The sequence below is a fragment of the Martes martes genome (assembly GCF_963455335.1).
Source record: "Martes martes genome assembly, chromosome: 5".
NCBI classification, from domain to species: domain Eukaryota; kingdom Metazoa; phylum Chordata; class Mammalia; order Carnivora; family Mustelidae; genus Martes; species Martes martes.
Genome location: NC_137892.1, coordinates 129,757,133 through 129,771,800, shown reverse-complemented (window position 1 = coordinate 129,771,800; position 14,668 = coordinate 129,757,133). Strand labels below are relative to the sequence as shown.

General features: G+C 42.9%; 1 protein-coding gene across 1 annotated transcript in view; it reads left to right on the top strand.

Annotated features, from left to right (window-relative positions):
• Positions 1-4,099: 4,099 nt before the first annotated feature.
• Positions 4,100-14,668, top strand: part of PARP8 (poly(ADP-ribose) polymerase family member 8) — a 177,416-nt gene continuing 166,847 nt past the window's right edge. Inside the window, exons 1-2 of the mRNA XM_080805018.1 lie at positions 4,100-4,746; positions 5,673-5,727. Of these exons, the coding sequence (XP_080661144.1) occupies positions 4,656-4,746; positions 5,673-5,727 (146 nt within the window). The 5' untranslated portion in view covers positions 4,100-4,655. The remainder of the gene's footprint in view (positions 4,747-5,672; positions 5,728-14,668) is intronic.

Below are 14,668 nucleotides of genomic sequence, written 5' to 3'. Positions count from 1 at the left end.
GGTTCTTTTTAAATTAAGATGTATATGTATAAATCTAAGAACATACATATGTGGATATTTAAATGCCAGAATGGAAGGATTCTCTTATAACTATTAATACTAATTATCTTTAGGGTCAGGAGTGGATTTAGGGGTAGGAATTTTCAGATTTTACTCTCTATATTAATATATGCTTTTAATAGTTTGCATTGAGAATATATTCATGCAGTATTTATGTATTTTTTAAAATAAACAAAAGAAGAGGTATTCAAAATGAAGTAGAATTAATAAGTGAGTAAAGTTGAGAAGTATGAGTTTGTTTGCATGGATGGTAAGGCATCCAACCAGAGCCAAGGATGCTCCTTCCTTCCTTCCTCCCTTCCTTCCTTCTTTCCTTCTTTCCTTCCTTCCAGGAGAGATTAAGAGAGTGAGTGGGAGGAGGGGCAGAGGGAGAAGCAGACTCCCCGCTGAGCAGGGAGCCCAATGTGAGGCTTGATCCCAGGACCCTGAGATCATGATGTGAACCCAAGCCTGGCGCTTAACTGACTGAGCCACCCAGGTGACCCAAGGTTGCTTCTTGGTAGAAATGGGAATTAAAGTTTATTGAGAGACAAATGTGACTAAATTGAAGAAAAGCCTGGAGCTAAAAAGAGCAGTTTGGGTTTCATGTTATAGCTTTGACACTAAGTGTCTTAAGGTTGCTAGAAAGTGCATGAAATCTTCAGTATGACCAATGCACTGTTTCATTTGACTTTGTTAGGAGATAGGCTAAGGACCAGATTGGGATGACTTTCACATCAAACCATCTAAAATTGTCTTCCCCTTTGTCAAGTTTATTCAAGGGTGACTTTGTTTTGCTCATACTTTGATTGTTAGACCTTCCAAAGGAAGTCAGGGTGACAGGATTCATTTCTCCCAAAGCGATACCACAAGCCGAAAGAATTGCCCAAACCCACTTCATTTAGGAGGGGTCCGTTGGGTCTAGCAAGCATTTTGAACTTTATGGATTTCTTTCCATTACAAAGCCACCACAAGAAGTTCTTAGAAATCTAACTGTCGGAAAGAATTTTGAGATCACCTTCCTGCCAGTGGCTTCCCATTTCTCTCAGATAAAATCCCACATCCTCATCCTTGGCGGAAATTCTCTTGGTGATCTCTTCCCACGGTAATCCCTCAGGCTCACGTGCTCCCTCGTCCACTCTACTACCTCAAGAGCAAATTGTCACAGCGCTGGTTCCACAGCTGACCAAGGGCATTCCCATGGGGATTTGCTACCGAGGACGGCATCATGCAGTTGGGAGATTGGGGTGTTTACTTTGCAAATCCTGCCTCTTGCCCTCTTTTCTTAATTCCCAAGGAATAAGAGAGGCCAGGCTTTTCCTTTCCTTAAGACTTTCCCGAGGACTGAGATTCATTTGTGAAAGGAAGTTCAATGCAGGAAAGGGAAAGATCGCTGCCACCAGGAGAAGCTATTTTGAGAGCCCATAGGTTCCAGGCCTGCTTCAGAATCCATTATAGGGCTTCTTGTTGGCTTAACTCCTGGCCCGCTGCCATGGGTGAGGCTGGTTTGCTCTGAAGTGAGACTTCTGAACATCCATTTTCCTCAAAGTTCAGTTCAACTGCTGGAAGTTTTGGGGAGAGGAAAATAATCATTGCAGTCTATGTCCCACTTTAGGTAAGTTAATTATCCCCTTTGTGCCTCAGTTTCCTCTTTTGTAAAATGCGAAGAATTACAGTAACAGCTACCATAGAGGAGTATTATGAATATGAAATGAGCTAATATATGCAAAGCATTTGCAGCAATATCAGCAATATCAATAACTCGCTCTGGACACGTGCGAGTTATTAATAATTGAACTTATTGCCACATTTCCATTACCTTCTACTTCTGCAGCTGGGGCTTTCAGCAGAGGTGAAGAATTTACATTTTTCCTCCAATAAATTTTTTTTGTTGGCTTGGGATCATTTTTCTAAACTGGTGGGACTTTTTTTTGACTAGACCCAATCATCCAATGTATTGATTACTTACTATCTTGAATTTCCTATAGCATACTACTAGAGTTCTCTCTTACTGTGAATGATTTTTGTTTCTTTAACAAACAGATTAAAGGCTTACTATGTGCTGTGTTTCTGAATTCATGTGATTGTGTGTGTGTGCACAGGAGTGTTTAAGGCAGGGATATAACTTCCTCATCTCAAACGTCCATATAGTTTTTAATCACCAATCTAAATGTTTAAGTAAGAGGTAATGTAAATGAGACACTGCCTGTGGGCTGAATTTGAAAGAATCATGCCTAAGGATCTAGCATGGGACACTGATGCCTGGGTACAGTTTCTGTTAGAGGAACTTATCTTGCAAAAATGCATACTGAATAGAAAGGTTTTTTTTTTTTTTAATGTTATCCCTTAACATTTAAAAATATTTAAATAAATCACACCTTAAGGGCATGAAAGGAGTGAGGTCAGTTTTGTTTAACAAAAACAGGGCAGCCTGTGAAGTTTGAAAAAAAAAAAAAGCCAAATATAGGACAAATCACAATAAGGCCTATTTTATGAAGGGAGTAGTAAACCAAGAGGTGATTCAGAAGAAATACATCGGGTAAGTTTAAAAACTATTTCAAATGTATTTGTAGTAAGGGTTCCACTTTGAGAATGCAAGGTTCCTGGATAGAGAGACAACCATCAAATAATTTGGGGGAAGTTGTCGGATTTTAAGCATTCTAGAGAAGTTAGAACACAGAGGGCTGGAGGGAAATACACATGATATTCCGGGCTACGTGGAACAGAAGGAAGTGTTTTTGGTTGCCAAGAGGACTACACACCTTGGCCCTACCCTAGGGAAATTTCAGAAGTTCTGAACAGAAAACGTACTGTATTGTGACTTTCACATCAAAGACAGCGGTGGTCTTCTTAATGCGGAGGAGTGTTTCTTCTTAAAATTCACAGTGAATGTGTTGTGTTCAAGGCTATAGGACAAATGATTTCATGTTTTCTTTTCTGCAAGCCAGAGGGGTTGGAACGTACGATTTCTCATTGCATTCATCTCTATGGAATCTTAAGACCCCGTCAGGGATGACAGTCATTTCTAAGTCTCCTACACACCAGTGGGTTGCCCATATCAGAATCCAGACTGGGCTGATTCAAGGTCTGAGCCGGCCTGGCAACTCTTGGGTGCTTCTGCTGATAAGGAAGTTGTCTAAGACTGTGGTAGCCACACAGAAATAAAGCTGCAAGGCACCACTAGTCCTGCATCCAGCCAGCGTTCAGGCCTGCCTCCTATTTTTCAGGCACTGCACCAGGCACTGGGAATGCAGAACCAGAGGAGACACGCATGGTCTGCTCAGGGCAGCCTTCTCAGTGGAGGGAAAAAACAAGAAAAGTGCCTTTGGATGCCTGTCCTAGGGCATATGGCAGTGTAGAGGCAGGACGGCTACCTCAGCCCTGAGGTGTCCTGAGGCAGAACAGGAAGTGAGGATCAGAGCGCTCTCTCACTTCTGAAAAAGACAGCAGGATGGTAGGAGCTTTCCCTTGACTGGCTGGCAAAGGGACGGCTTCTTAAAACAGGCCAAACAGATACCCGTCTTCTAGGGAGACCCTGGCACGTGCTCATAGATTCTGCCAATTTTTTATGGACGGAAATACCTAGGAGGGAAGCACTGGTGAGTCTTTGGAAGTAGAGAAAGTCCCTAGAAAGGGGCTGCATTTCCTAAAGGGTGTCCCAAAGGGACTGAACTACCTCCCCACCTGGAAGAAAAAGATTCCGGAGGTGAGGGGGCATGGGGGGGGGCGTCTGTCTGGAGTCATGTCAAGGCTTTTTTCCATCTTGCCTGATGTGGCAACAAGGAAAGATTTGTTCGTTATATTTATTTTCAATTTCTAAAGATTTTTCTTTTCCCTCTTCCCCCCTCCCAGCCGCTCCGGTTTGGGTTTTCCATATGACTCATAATCCCTTCCGAAAGTGGAGTCGAATTCATAAAAGTGGTGGAAGGGGGGGGGGCAGGCTGGGAGCCCCGGGGAGTCTTCACTACCTGCATTCCCACTCAGCTGCCGGCGCGAGCGGCGGCCGGGGCGGGGACACCCAGCCTGCGCCCGGGATGGCGGATACTATTCACACCCCGGCGGCCGGGACCCGGTGACTGGGCGCGGGAGGGTCTGCGGCGGGCGGCGCTGCAGCAGCCTCGCCACGGCCGCCGCCGCCCGCGGGCGCGAGTGTGCGCGGGTGTGGAAGGCCGGCGTGCGGCCCGCGAGGGGTGTGCGCGCGTGAGGCGGAGCGGGGCTCGCCCCTCGCCGGCGCCCGCCGCCCCGCCGGTGATCGCTCTCCGGCCGTCTCCAGCACCCTCGGCCCCCCACGGCCGTTGGTCCGGGCGGGGGAGGGAGAAAGTGAGACTCGGTGTCATCACCATCCATTGTCAGGAGGGGAGGAAATTGGAATCCAGCAGTGGCGAGCAGCAGCTGGGCGGTCACATCTGGGAATGCAAAGCCGACCTCCCCCTCCTCCTCCTCCTCCTCCACCTCCTCCTCTTTCACCCAGGATCACTTCCGAAACCACTTCGCCTCCAGCCCCTGCCTCGGCCAGAGGTTTCATTTTTAACTGAATATTTACGAAAGCTGGAAGCGTGCGAGGGGGGTGGGGTGGGGTGGAAATAGCGGCTGCTTCTTTTCCAGGGATTTATTTAATGGGGATGTGTTCAAGGCAAGAGCGAATTCAGAAGGATATCGACGTCGTGATCCAGAAGTCCAGAGCCGAGAAGGACTGCCTGTTTGCAGGTGAGTTCTCGCCTTTCCGGAGCCTCGGACCCAGCGCCAGCTTCCGCCCGCCGCCCCCCCTTCCCAGCTCTCTGACCGCGACGTGTGTGGTTCGGGCTGGGGGTGGGTTGCACGTCCCCATTCCGGGGTTCATTTGGCAACAGCTGCTGCAGCGGGAGCGGGAGCTAAAACGGGGAGGGGCCCCCCCCCCCCAAGTCTGGGGAGGCTACCAGTTCTGGGGGCTGAACCACTGTGGCCCCAGCGGGGGTCTAGGCGGAGGTGCGGTGCGTGGTCTTTTTTAGCCCGCTGTGGATGCCCGGAGCGCCCCAGCCCGCCTCCCGGCTTTCAGCGGCGGTGGCCGAGCCGGGCGGGGAGGACCCGCGGGTTTGCGCAATGGGCTGAGCGGCGGCGGCCGGGAATGGAGCCCGCTGCGCTGCGCTACGCCGCGCTGGCCGGCTGCGCCCGGCGCCGAGGCCCCCGGGGGGCAGCGCTGGCCGGATCTCCGCGCCTTCAGCTCCCGTTAGTCCCCTCCGAGTGACAATGCGTTGCCCCGGAAAGAGAAGGGATTCCCGGGGTTCCCCAGGCGCTCTGCTCCCCTGCCTGGGGGGTCGCCTTTCGTCCATTTTGCTCCCCCGGGAGAAGGATCGGATTTTGCTTTCTCAGCCGCGAGCTCGGCGGGGGCCGCTTCCGGCCTCCCCGACCGGGAAATTCCCGCCGTTGCCATGGCATCTGGCACTTGTTGCGGGGGGCGGCCTCCCGCGGCACCCGGCTGGGGGTGCGCAGCATCCCCTCCTGCATGGCGCGGAGAGGGGACCTCCCGGTTCTCCGGCCCACGCCTCCCTCCCTGCCAGGCCTTCTCTTGGCTCCACGAAATAGGGGGCCCAAGTCATGACCAAGGTTAAAAACCCACTCGAGGGGTAGCTTTTAACAGGACTTTTCCGTTTCAGATTTCAGATACTCAGACTCCACCTTTACTTTCACCTACGTTGGCGGCCCCAAAAGGTATTTGTGTGTATAGAGTTGCTTCATTTCCTGTTCACAGGCTTGTGTTTCCTTTGTTCTTAGCATGTTCCGTGTTTGGGTTTTTTTTTTTTTTTTTTCCTCTTGTTGCTGTCCTTTAGCCACATCCCAGGCGGGAGGTCCCCCCCGTTTTAAATGAGAGGGAACATAAATGTGTTTGATTCAAGGGTTTCTAAGATCACGCCACAGGCAAGGAGCAGAACTCTTGCACTGTTCATATGAAAGCTGTTATACTGTAGTAGTAGCTCGCTCTTGAGAGATTTGGGGGTTGATAGCTGCAAGCAGGTGAAGAACCGGAATCCTGGGTATGAAGTGAAATGCGTAAAACATAAAAGGTGTCACAAAGTAGTTTCAACACAAGTAATAATTTTCTTGGTGAGCTGGGGCTGCGTGTTTCCATGTTTTCTGAAGGTTGACATAAATATAGAGTCTGCCAGTTCTCCATACTTTTTTTTTTTTTTTTTAAGGAGCGGTATTTTGGTTTTCTACATTTAGTTTTGGAAAGAATTAGGAAGTTATACGTAGCTGGAGTGTATAACTTCTCTCTTGAGGGGAAGGTATGACAGATGCATATATTAATACTAAATTGTTAACGGTGTGAAAGAAGTCCAAATCCAATTTTGTATTTAGGAGGTAGAGTTAAAATGAAAGGTAGCTTTTAAAATACATCTTGCAGTCTTCACTTGTTAAGTTAGGGTTTTCTCCCTTTTAGTCCTTTGGGGACATTTGTTTAAAAGAGCAGTGGCCACATATGAGAACTGTCAAGAGATTTAGCCTTGCTGTTAGGACTTGACATTCAATATCATTTGACCACATTCCAAAATATTGCTTAGCTTAATGGAAACATTTATGAACATATAAATTGCAGAAGAAGCTTTCCTCTGTAAATACATTTTTTAAAAGATTGGAATTAATGTGAATCTTTAAAATGCTTAGGATCTGTGCTGCAATCTGTGTCTCAAAAAAGCTTTAATTAAAACGGTTATCGCGTTTCCCATATGTATAGCCTAAGCCTCAGGACTGGCATATTGATTTGATTTAGTAGTTGAGAACATAACACACATAACATGTACTTACTGGGAGAGGATGAGATTACAGTACTTCTTAATTTACTGTGGTACTATCACCGTAGTTGTGAATAAAAAGAATAATTTTGAGGAGATTCAGCTAAATTAATGCTGCTCCTACACTTACTATCCAGAGGAGGTTGGTGTATGACTAATATCCTTTTGGATTATTTTAACAGTTAAAATATGCCATGCGTCCCATTGAAAACATTCTCCACGCAATCAGGTAGCTAGCTGCTTGAGCAGTCTAACAGTTACTGCTGTTCACCCAGTGAGAGGTGTGGCCTGGGGAATGCTCTGGGTAGGTTTTTGAACTAACTAGCTTATTTTCAGTAAGATGCTTGGGTTCTTTTGGGTTCAGTTTACTTACTTGTACAATGAGGGAGTGAGCCATACACTTAATCTCTGAGATCTGTTAAATGCTGCAGTAGAATTCTGTATCAGCAAGTTATTGAACTGGTGTTAACATAGCAAGTGGTGAAGAAGGTATGGAAGCTTCCAGGAGCAAGGCTGGGGTGGGGTGGGGGGTTGGATAAATAATTAACTAATTAAAATGACCTCAGTTTTCACTGTAGGAGCAAGCACCTTGGTTTCTCTTAAAGTAAGAGATGTTTCCTTTTCTATGTAATCCTATTAAGGGATAGTATTTTCTTTTGTCTCAGATTCAAATACCTGGGACCTGTGTATCTACTAAAGAAGACTTTTTAACAGACAGTTCCTGTGATTTCTTTGTGTCCCCAAAAGCTTGTTCTACAAAAAGATATATAAAAGTTTGTTTTAGTATAATAATGCTAATAATCCCTTTAATGGTAATCTCTTTATGTATTTATAGCTAATGGCAGAGAAGACATTTTTTTCCCTTGAAGATAAAATGCCTTGTTTTCATTAACTACATTAGAATCTGATATTTATTCTGTATTTCTCATTGTGGCATGTTAATTGGGCATTTAAAAATTTTTAAAAATCCTGCTGTTTTGATTGAAAGTGCTTATTAACTTATAATAGTCTCTCAATAGTGTCATTTTCGATAAACTAGACTTCATGGTTAAAGGAGGTGGGAATAAGGAGAAATAGTATGTGATTATCTTGAATTATATTTAACTATCATTTCATTTAAACCATTGAGAACATATTTAAAGGATCATTTTCAATTCAGGTTGTAGATAAAACTTAATAAACCATTTTCTCTTTCTCACACTTTCTAAGAACAAGTTACACTTTGTTCTAAAGGCAAAGGTTGACCTCACGTGTTACTACTCAAAAAAGAAATAATAGGGAGAATTTGTTTTACACATACATTGTTTATGTTTCTGTGGGTAGGAGGTAATGCCAAGAGGCAACTGTGTCAGGGCTGGCCAGTGGCCTGGTAAACTGAGATTTCATTTGGAGATTGAAAGGCTTGTTAACATTTGCTGTTCTGTTTTCTTGGTGGACTTAAGGTGAGGAACAAGGGGGGACTTATGGTCATTTGGGAGACTGAGTTCAGTTAATTTTCCCTAAACAGAAGGTTCATGTAACTGTTATATCCTCACTTTTGGATGTACAGACTGAGGCTCAGAGAATTTAAGAAACATGCTGAAATTTACTCGGTTCTTTGAAGAAGCTACCATGTATGTACCCTATTCTGTAACCCTCTTGAGACCTGTGCTCATTCCTCTACACTGTTGTTCTCAGCCTCTTTGAACATGGAGACTCTTAAACATCAAAGGATCATGCAGATACTGATTGGAGAGTGATAGTTTTCGTGTCTTTTGATTGAGAAATAATGAGAAAGAAGTGTTAGATGTTATGAGTTTGATTTTTAAGACCGCCTACATATGCTTGAAAATGTATATATACAGCTAGATTAATTTATTCTAGCAGTGGTCTTTGTAACACACCTCTGATTCCTGGACTTCTTGGAATAACTTCACAGCTGTTAGTGGTTCAGGACCTTCCATGGGCCCCTACCCAGTGCTTCTTCCAGTTTCAGGAATGTGCTAATGTCTGGCCTCAACTGTACACAATTGGGAAGTTTATGCAAAAGTCATTCCTTCCCTGTACTTGTCATGCTTGTGATCTCCTGCCTCCTTCTTTCTCCCTTATTGATTGATAGTAAAATCCTTAAGACCACAAAGGGATTCTGGTCCTTCATCTCATTTGTAGTCAGTCGTGCAGTTAGTGGTAGAAGAAACAGAAAGGAGAAAGTAAGTAGTGACAGCTAATAGGGATGGGAGAGCAGGCTGAGTCCCCGGTCAGCAAAGAAAGAGCTGAGCAAGGGGAGCCCACTGGGCCTGGCCATGGACCCCTGCGGGATTCCCCGATTGTGAGTTTCCAGCAAGGATAGTATATTGTGAGGATATAACTGAGGTTTTAAAAAAATGCACAAATCAGAAGTATTTATTGTCAAGATTTTTTGTTAAAGAGATAAGCCAAAAAAAAAGAAGAACATAAGAAACACGTGATTTTTTCATCTTCTATTAATGTGTTAGAACTTATTCTTTCAGCATTTTATGTGTCTATATGCATATAAAATATATGCCTCCAGGGATTGTATTATACTCTTGAGACCTCAGTGTTTTTTCACTCAAGAATGTAAAAGTGTCTTCCCTTTAGAAAGGATATGAGAATAAAGAAATGTTTATTAAATTGAGAGTTTTCCAATCAAGGAGTGTAACTGTATGATAAGAAATCTAACATTTATATCAGAAATTATTAATACGTAAGACACTTAATATCTGGCAGAATGTTCAGAGTTGGCTATAGGTGTATACCTTTAATTATAGGAAGAGACACTCTTTCATGTGGTCGTGGGTAGAGTCGCATCTTTTGAAGTGTGCAAGTATGTGCCCCCTCCCTTGGGATATTCTGTTCACATAACTGTTTAGGAGCATCACATGTGTCACTAACAGAAGTGTCCACAGTTTCTCAAATCACATGCTACCTCTTCTTTTTCTTGGGCCTTTGCACATGCTGCAGAACTCCCATCTACATCCTGTCCTCTCCATCTTCCCTCATCTCAGCCCTGGGAGGCCTCCATTGTTGGATCTTTGCTAAACCAAATTCCTCTATGAGAAATCTTTTTTGGCATTCTGTTCCCTGTATTATTCTTCTAGGTATTTCAAAAACTATGTTGTCATATTGTCTTATTAGCATATGTTTCCTTGTATCTGTCTGACCTTGAGTTTCTTGGAGGCAGGGTCCGTCCTATTCATTACAGTTTCCCCAGCTCCTCTCACCCCACCTAGTACAATGTTTTTTTGAATAAGTAGATGTTTATTCAGTTATTAAATGAATGCTAAAAGGTCTTCCGGCAGGTGAGAAGCAATTTTCTAACTAAATGGTCAGGCATAGTGATAGTCAAATACTTCAAAAAGTCCCAAATCTGGTCATGTCACTTGCAATAGAATTTCTTAAGAATTCAGAAGCCGCATAGCCAAGTTATAAGCCCCATGGCATGCTCAAATGCTTTTAGGGGACAGAAAGATAATGCAATTGCTTAACATTATGAGAGAGTTAATGGGAGCGATGACACACTAGGGAGTTTGGACTCTAAAAGTATTTAATTCAGTTTTAAAAAATCAATAGCATTCTGGTGATCAAGCAGATTTTCTGGGAGCCTTAATCCACCTGGGTTCCCAACGTTTAATTCCTTGCTCATGGGATGCCATGGAGAGAGGCAATTTACTTGATTGATAAAGTGCATTTGTTTTGACTTTCTTCGAAAGGAGAAGTGTATGTGGGTGCAGGACTGGGGGTGTTGAGAGGGTGGCGAAGTAGAAGAAGATCATCTCAAAGAGATTAATCAATTTGCATTGTGAAAGAATTACATACTTATTCTAGAAATCTTGAAATATGCAATTATTTTGAAACCATCAAGTGCTTCTTAAGATGTCATAATGAAAAGAACGATCATTTTTTTAAAAATCAGAACTTAGCATGTTCCTCTTGGTCATGGGGACTCGCCTCCCGTGATTTTATACTTTATCAATTATTATCCAAAATAATGATTTAGGGGAAAAAAGTCCTTTCCCTGGAGCCCTGGGAACCTACATTGGAAGCTGGGGTGCCTTGCCTGGTGAAGTAAGTATGAAGGAAGCCGAATGAGTGAGTGAAATCTGAGCTTTCATATCCCTTTGTAAATTATAGCTGCTCTGGCTCTTTTCTGTACACATTTTTTTTGAAAAGGATTTCATTATTAAATGAATTTTAAAACCACTGACCTAAAATAACCACCAATTTAACATAAATATAACTTTATTGGAACTTACCTAGTAAAATATTTAAACTCCATTTATCTCATGGATTAAGATAATACTCTTAATTGTATTTATTGGGCATTGTCTCTGCTGTGCCTTTTGCCTACCTTACATCCCATGTTTGCAACAAAGACAAGTAGGGATTTTGTCAGCTCTTTTGCATTTTATAGCTAAAGAAACTGAGGTGGAGGTGACTTAAATAGCTTACAGTTAGGAAGAAGCAGAGTCGGAGTATATTGCCATGTGAGTCGATGTTTATGTAAGGTTTAAGGGGCAGTGGTTGAACTGGCATGACAAGGATAGTTGGGAATGTTGGGGGTTGGGGAGGGATCGCCTGGTGGGATGCCGGCCAGGGCCAGTACTGAAAACTCCACTGGCTGGCAAGGGAAATGCCCAAGCCCAGTGCTAAGCATTAATAGTGAGAAAATTATGTACATTGGCTGTGGAATCCTTACACAAATATTGGGCCGACTCATTTAAATTCCCCATCATTTCTCTCGACAGCATTTTGAAAAATACATGTAAGAGAACATTTATCAGTCCTAAAAATATTTTGTAATTCTCTGCACAGATTTGCTTTTGGATAGATTGTGCTGTAGTAGATAAATCTTGCTTTAAGACAGCTGCCACTGACTTAGTATGGGATTGTTCAGTTATTGGCATGTCCCCTTCCTCTTTTTTGCTCTCTACCTTTTTGAAAGCCCATTTTCCATGTACCCCCAGGGAAGGCTAATAAGAAATAGGCTTTTATTGATAAGGCTTGTCACTCTTATTTTACTGGGACATAATTTAGGTTTCCTGTCCTGTTGCCTCACTTAAATGCTGGACACTTCAACGCAGCCTATCAGAACAACCCATCACTTCCTCGTTAAAAGAAGCTTCTCTTCCCAGCCTTTCCCTCGCGTGGCTTTATTTGAGCCACTCCGGAGGAATTCGTCTCAGGTTTTGTGTATCCCACCTTCTTCCTCATTTCTTTCAAAGCTTTAGTGGCTCTTTCTTTGAAATCATCATGGGCATCTTCATCCCCCGCTCAGTGTCAACATTTCGTCGGGGGCCCTGATCCCTGGACATAGGTCAGTCACTTTAACCCAGTGTTTTAAAATTCTTAACTAACAGCCCCTCACCTGTCCAGTTCATTGACACCTGAACTCTTTTAAGTATGAATTTCACGGGGCGCCTGGGTGGCTCAGTGGGTTAAGCCTCTGCCTTCAGCTCAGGTCATGATCTCAAGGTCCTGGGATCAAGCCCTGCATCGGGCTCTCTGCTCAGCAGGGAGCCTGCTTCCCTCTCTCTCTCTCTCTGCCTGCCTCTCTGCCTACTTGTGATCTCTGTCTATCAAATAAATAAATAAAATCTTTAAACAAAACAAAACAAAAAACATTGCCTTTTAAAAAAGAAAGTATGAATTTCACCATGGGAGTTTTCTGCTCAGAAGCCTTCAGATGCGACCACGGTTTCCTCCATAACAAATCGAAACCCCCCATCCTTGGCTTTCTAGAGCCACCTTCCCCATCCAGTCGTGCATACTTCTCAGGCTCCCACTGTCCCTTTATCGACCTGGTCTCTCTATTCAGCAGCCCCCAGTCTGTACTTAGTGCACGAAGCATCCACAGTTGTTGAAGGTTTATTGATTGTGTAGTTTCTGTGTCACATAAGGGGCCTGGTTTGGATATCGAGATCATGATTTTTATGATCACGGATGCCAGTTCATTTAATCTTTTCTTTGACCACAAGTGGCATCTCTGAAAATTTATGACGTATTTATGCTCAAGGAGAGGCTAGCGTAAGATCATGAGTAGGACAGACTGAGAATGAGAAGACGGTGAAGTCTGAGGAAGACGGGATGAGAATATAAATAGACTGTTACCAAGCCATGACAGGAACAACAAGAAGTTTCGAGTGTAGTTCATTTGCATATTGGTGACATCCCAGTTCCTGGCCGATATCTTCTTGGTATTAACGGAGCATGCCGAAGCACGACGTTAAATTTAAAAGGGGATCATCCACTTACACCTTTGTGCAGTCAGATCAGTTTTCCCCGTACAGAAATGCGCAGAAAGCTAGCTGCTAACTGACTTTCCCTTAAGATGGTTTCCTTCCAAACATTCTCAAATATAGATTGAAAAGATCTTACCGATGGCCTGAAAGTGTTCTTAGGATTTCTCAACCAACTCAGAAGTGTTGCATTTATTTGGATTTTCATCATTGTTTTGTCTCAAAGACATGTACAGTTTGTTATCCAAGAATCACTTACAGAGTATTTACTGTATACAAAGTACAGAGTGGAGCCAGATACTAATATAACTTTACATTTGTTAGGCTTTCACATCAATGAAGAAAAAAGTTCAGACAAAATTGGAAAACAAACAAACAATGCTATTAAGGACAGAGCTGTATAAAAGAGAAAAATGTAAGTCAAAAAAAAAAAAAAGTCACAAAAGACCAATATTCTGTTTAAAGACTAGAAATCCGGTTCCCAGCAGAGTGCCTAGAATATAATAAATATTTCCTACTATTTCTTAAATGAGAGTATTATTTTTCTAACATTACGGAATAGCATTTCCCAAACTGTTTAATTAGGTGTTGCGTATGTGGCCAGCTATGTCTGGGAAATGCTTATTGAAACAATATTAAACGTTTCTAATGGTTGACTTTTGGGAACTCTTTCTATGTTAGTGTACATTATGCATATCCAAGAAGTGAATGAAGTATTCACGGTTTCTCACTTGATTAGAGCTCTGGAACATCTTGAGAAAGTTGTTTTGTGGAAAACACTTTAGCAAACTCTGAGTCTTACTCATTAAAATTAGTTTTTGAGTAAATAGCAGTATAGTAGAAATAGAAATTGCACATTCACAATTGAGCCCTGGAGAATTTACTTTCAGTAGCTTTTATAGAACTTGCTTAATGAACAGGAAAGTTTCGGTTAAAGGCATTTGGCATTTTATGCCACTGACTTTCCTATGTGAGGATATATTTCTCTGGATCTCTTACTTTGTCATCATTTGTGTTGAATCCATTTATGATAAGAGCTTTCAACGATTCTTCATCAATGCCTTGAAGTTAGCAGGGCCCACTCTGGTACAGGTTTAGAAGTCAGCCTCAGAAGGAAGTGTTAGAGATAGATAATGATTTTGTGTAGCAGAAGTACTCATTATGTCCTCTTAAATTCTGTCACTTTGAGTGCAGTAGAGCTTGCTAGCCAGCCATCTTTGATGGAGTTTATACTTTTGGAGAAATTTGTGGTGAGAGAAATACTGAATTTATCTACAAGTTTCATTTTTTTAAATAAATTACATGTAGAAATCAATGAGGGTATTTATTTTACATATTTTCCTCCCAGTCACCAAATGAGAAATTTACTGAAGAAGTTTTAAAATATTGCTCAGAATTTTTTCAACATGAGTCAGGAAGCAAACTGTCCCTTTTTTTTTAGGCAGTGTCAGTCATTATACTTGAAGAAGCCACATGCTCCTTTTGGTAACACATGAATGGAGAATGAAGCTGGTGTTTTCAGGTGTGGTCCTGTGGACACAGTGTCATGTATACATTGAAAATGATTCATGTTAACAGCAGACCTGTTCCTTTGCGAACGCTCCATAGCTTTTGTGATTCAGG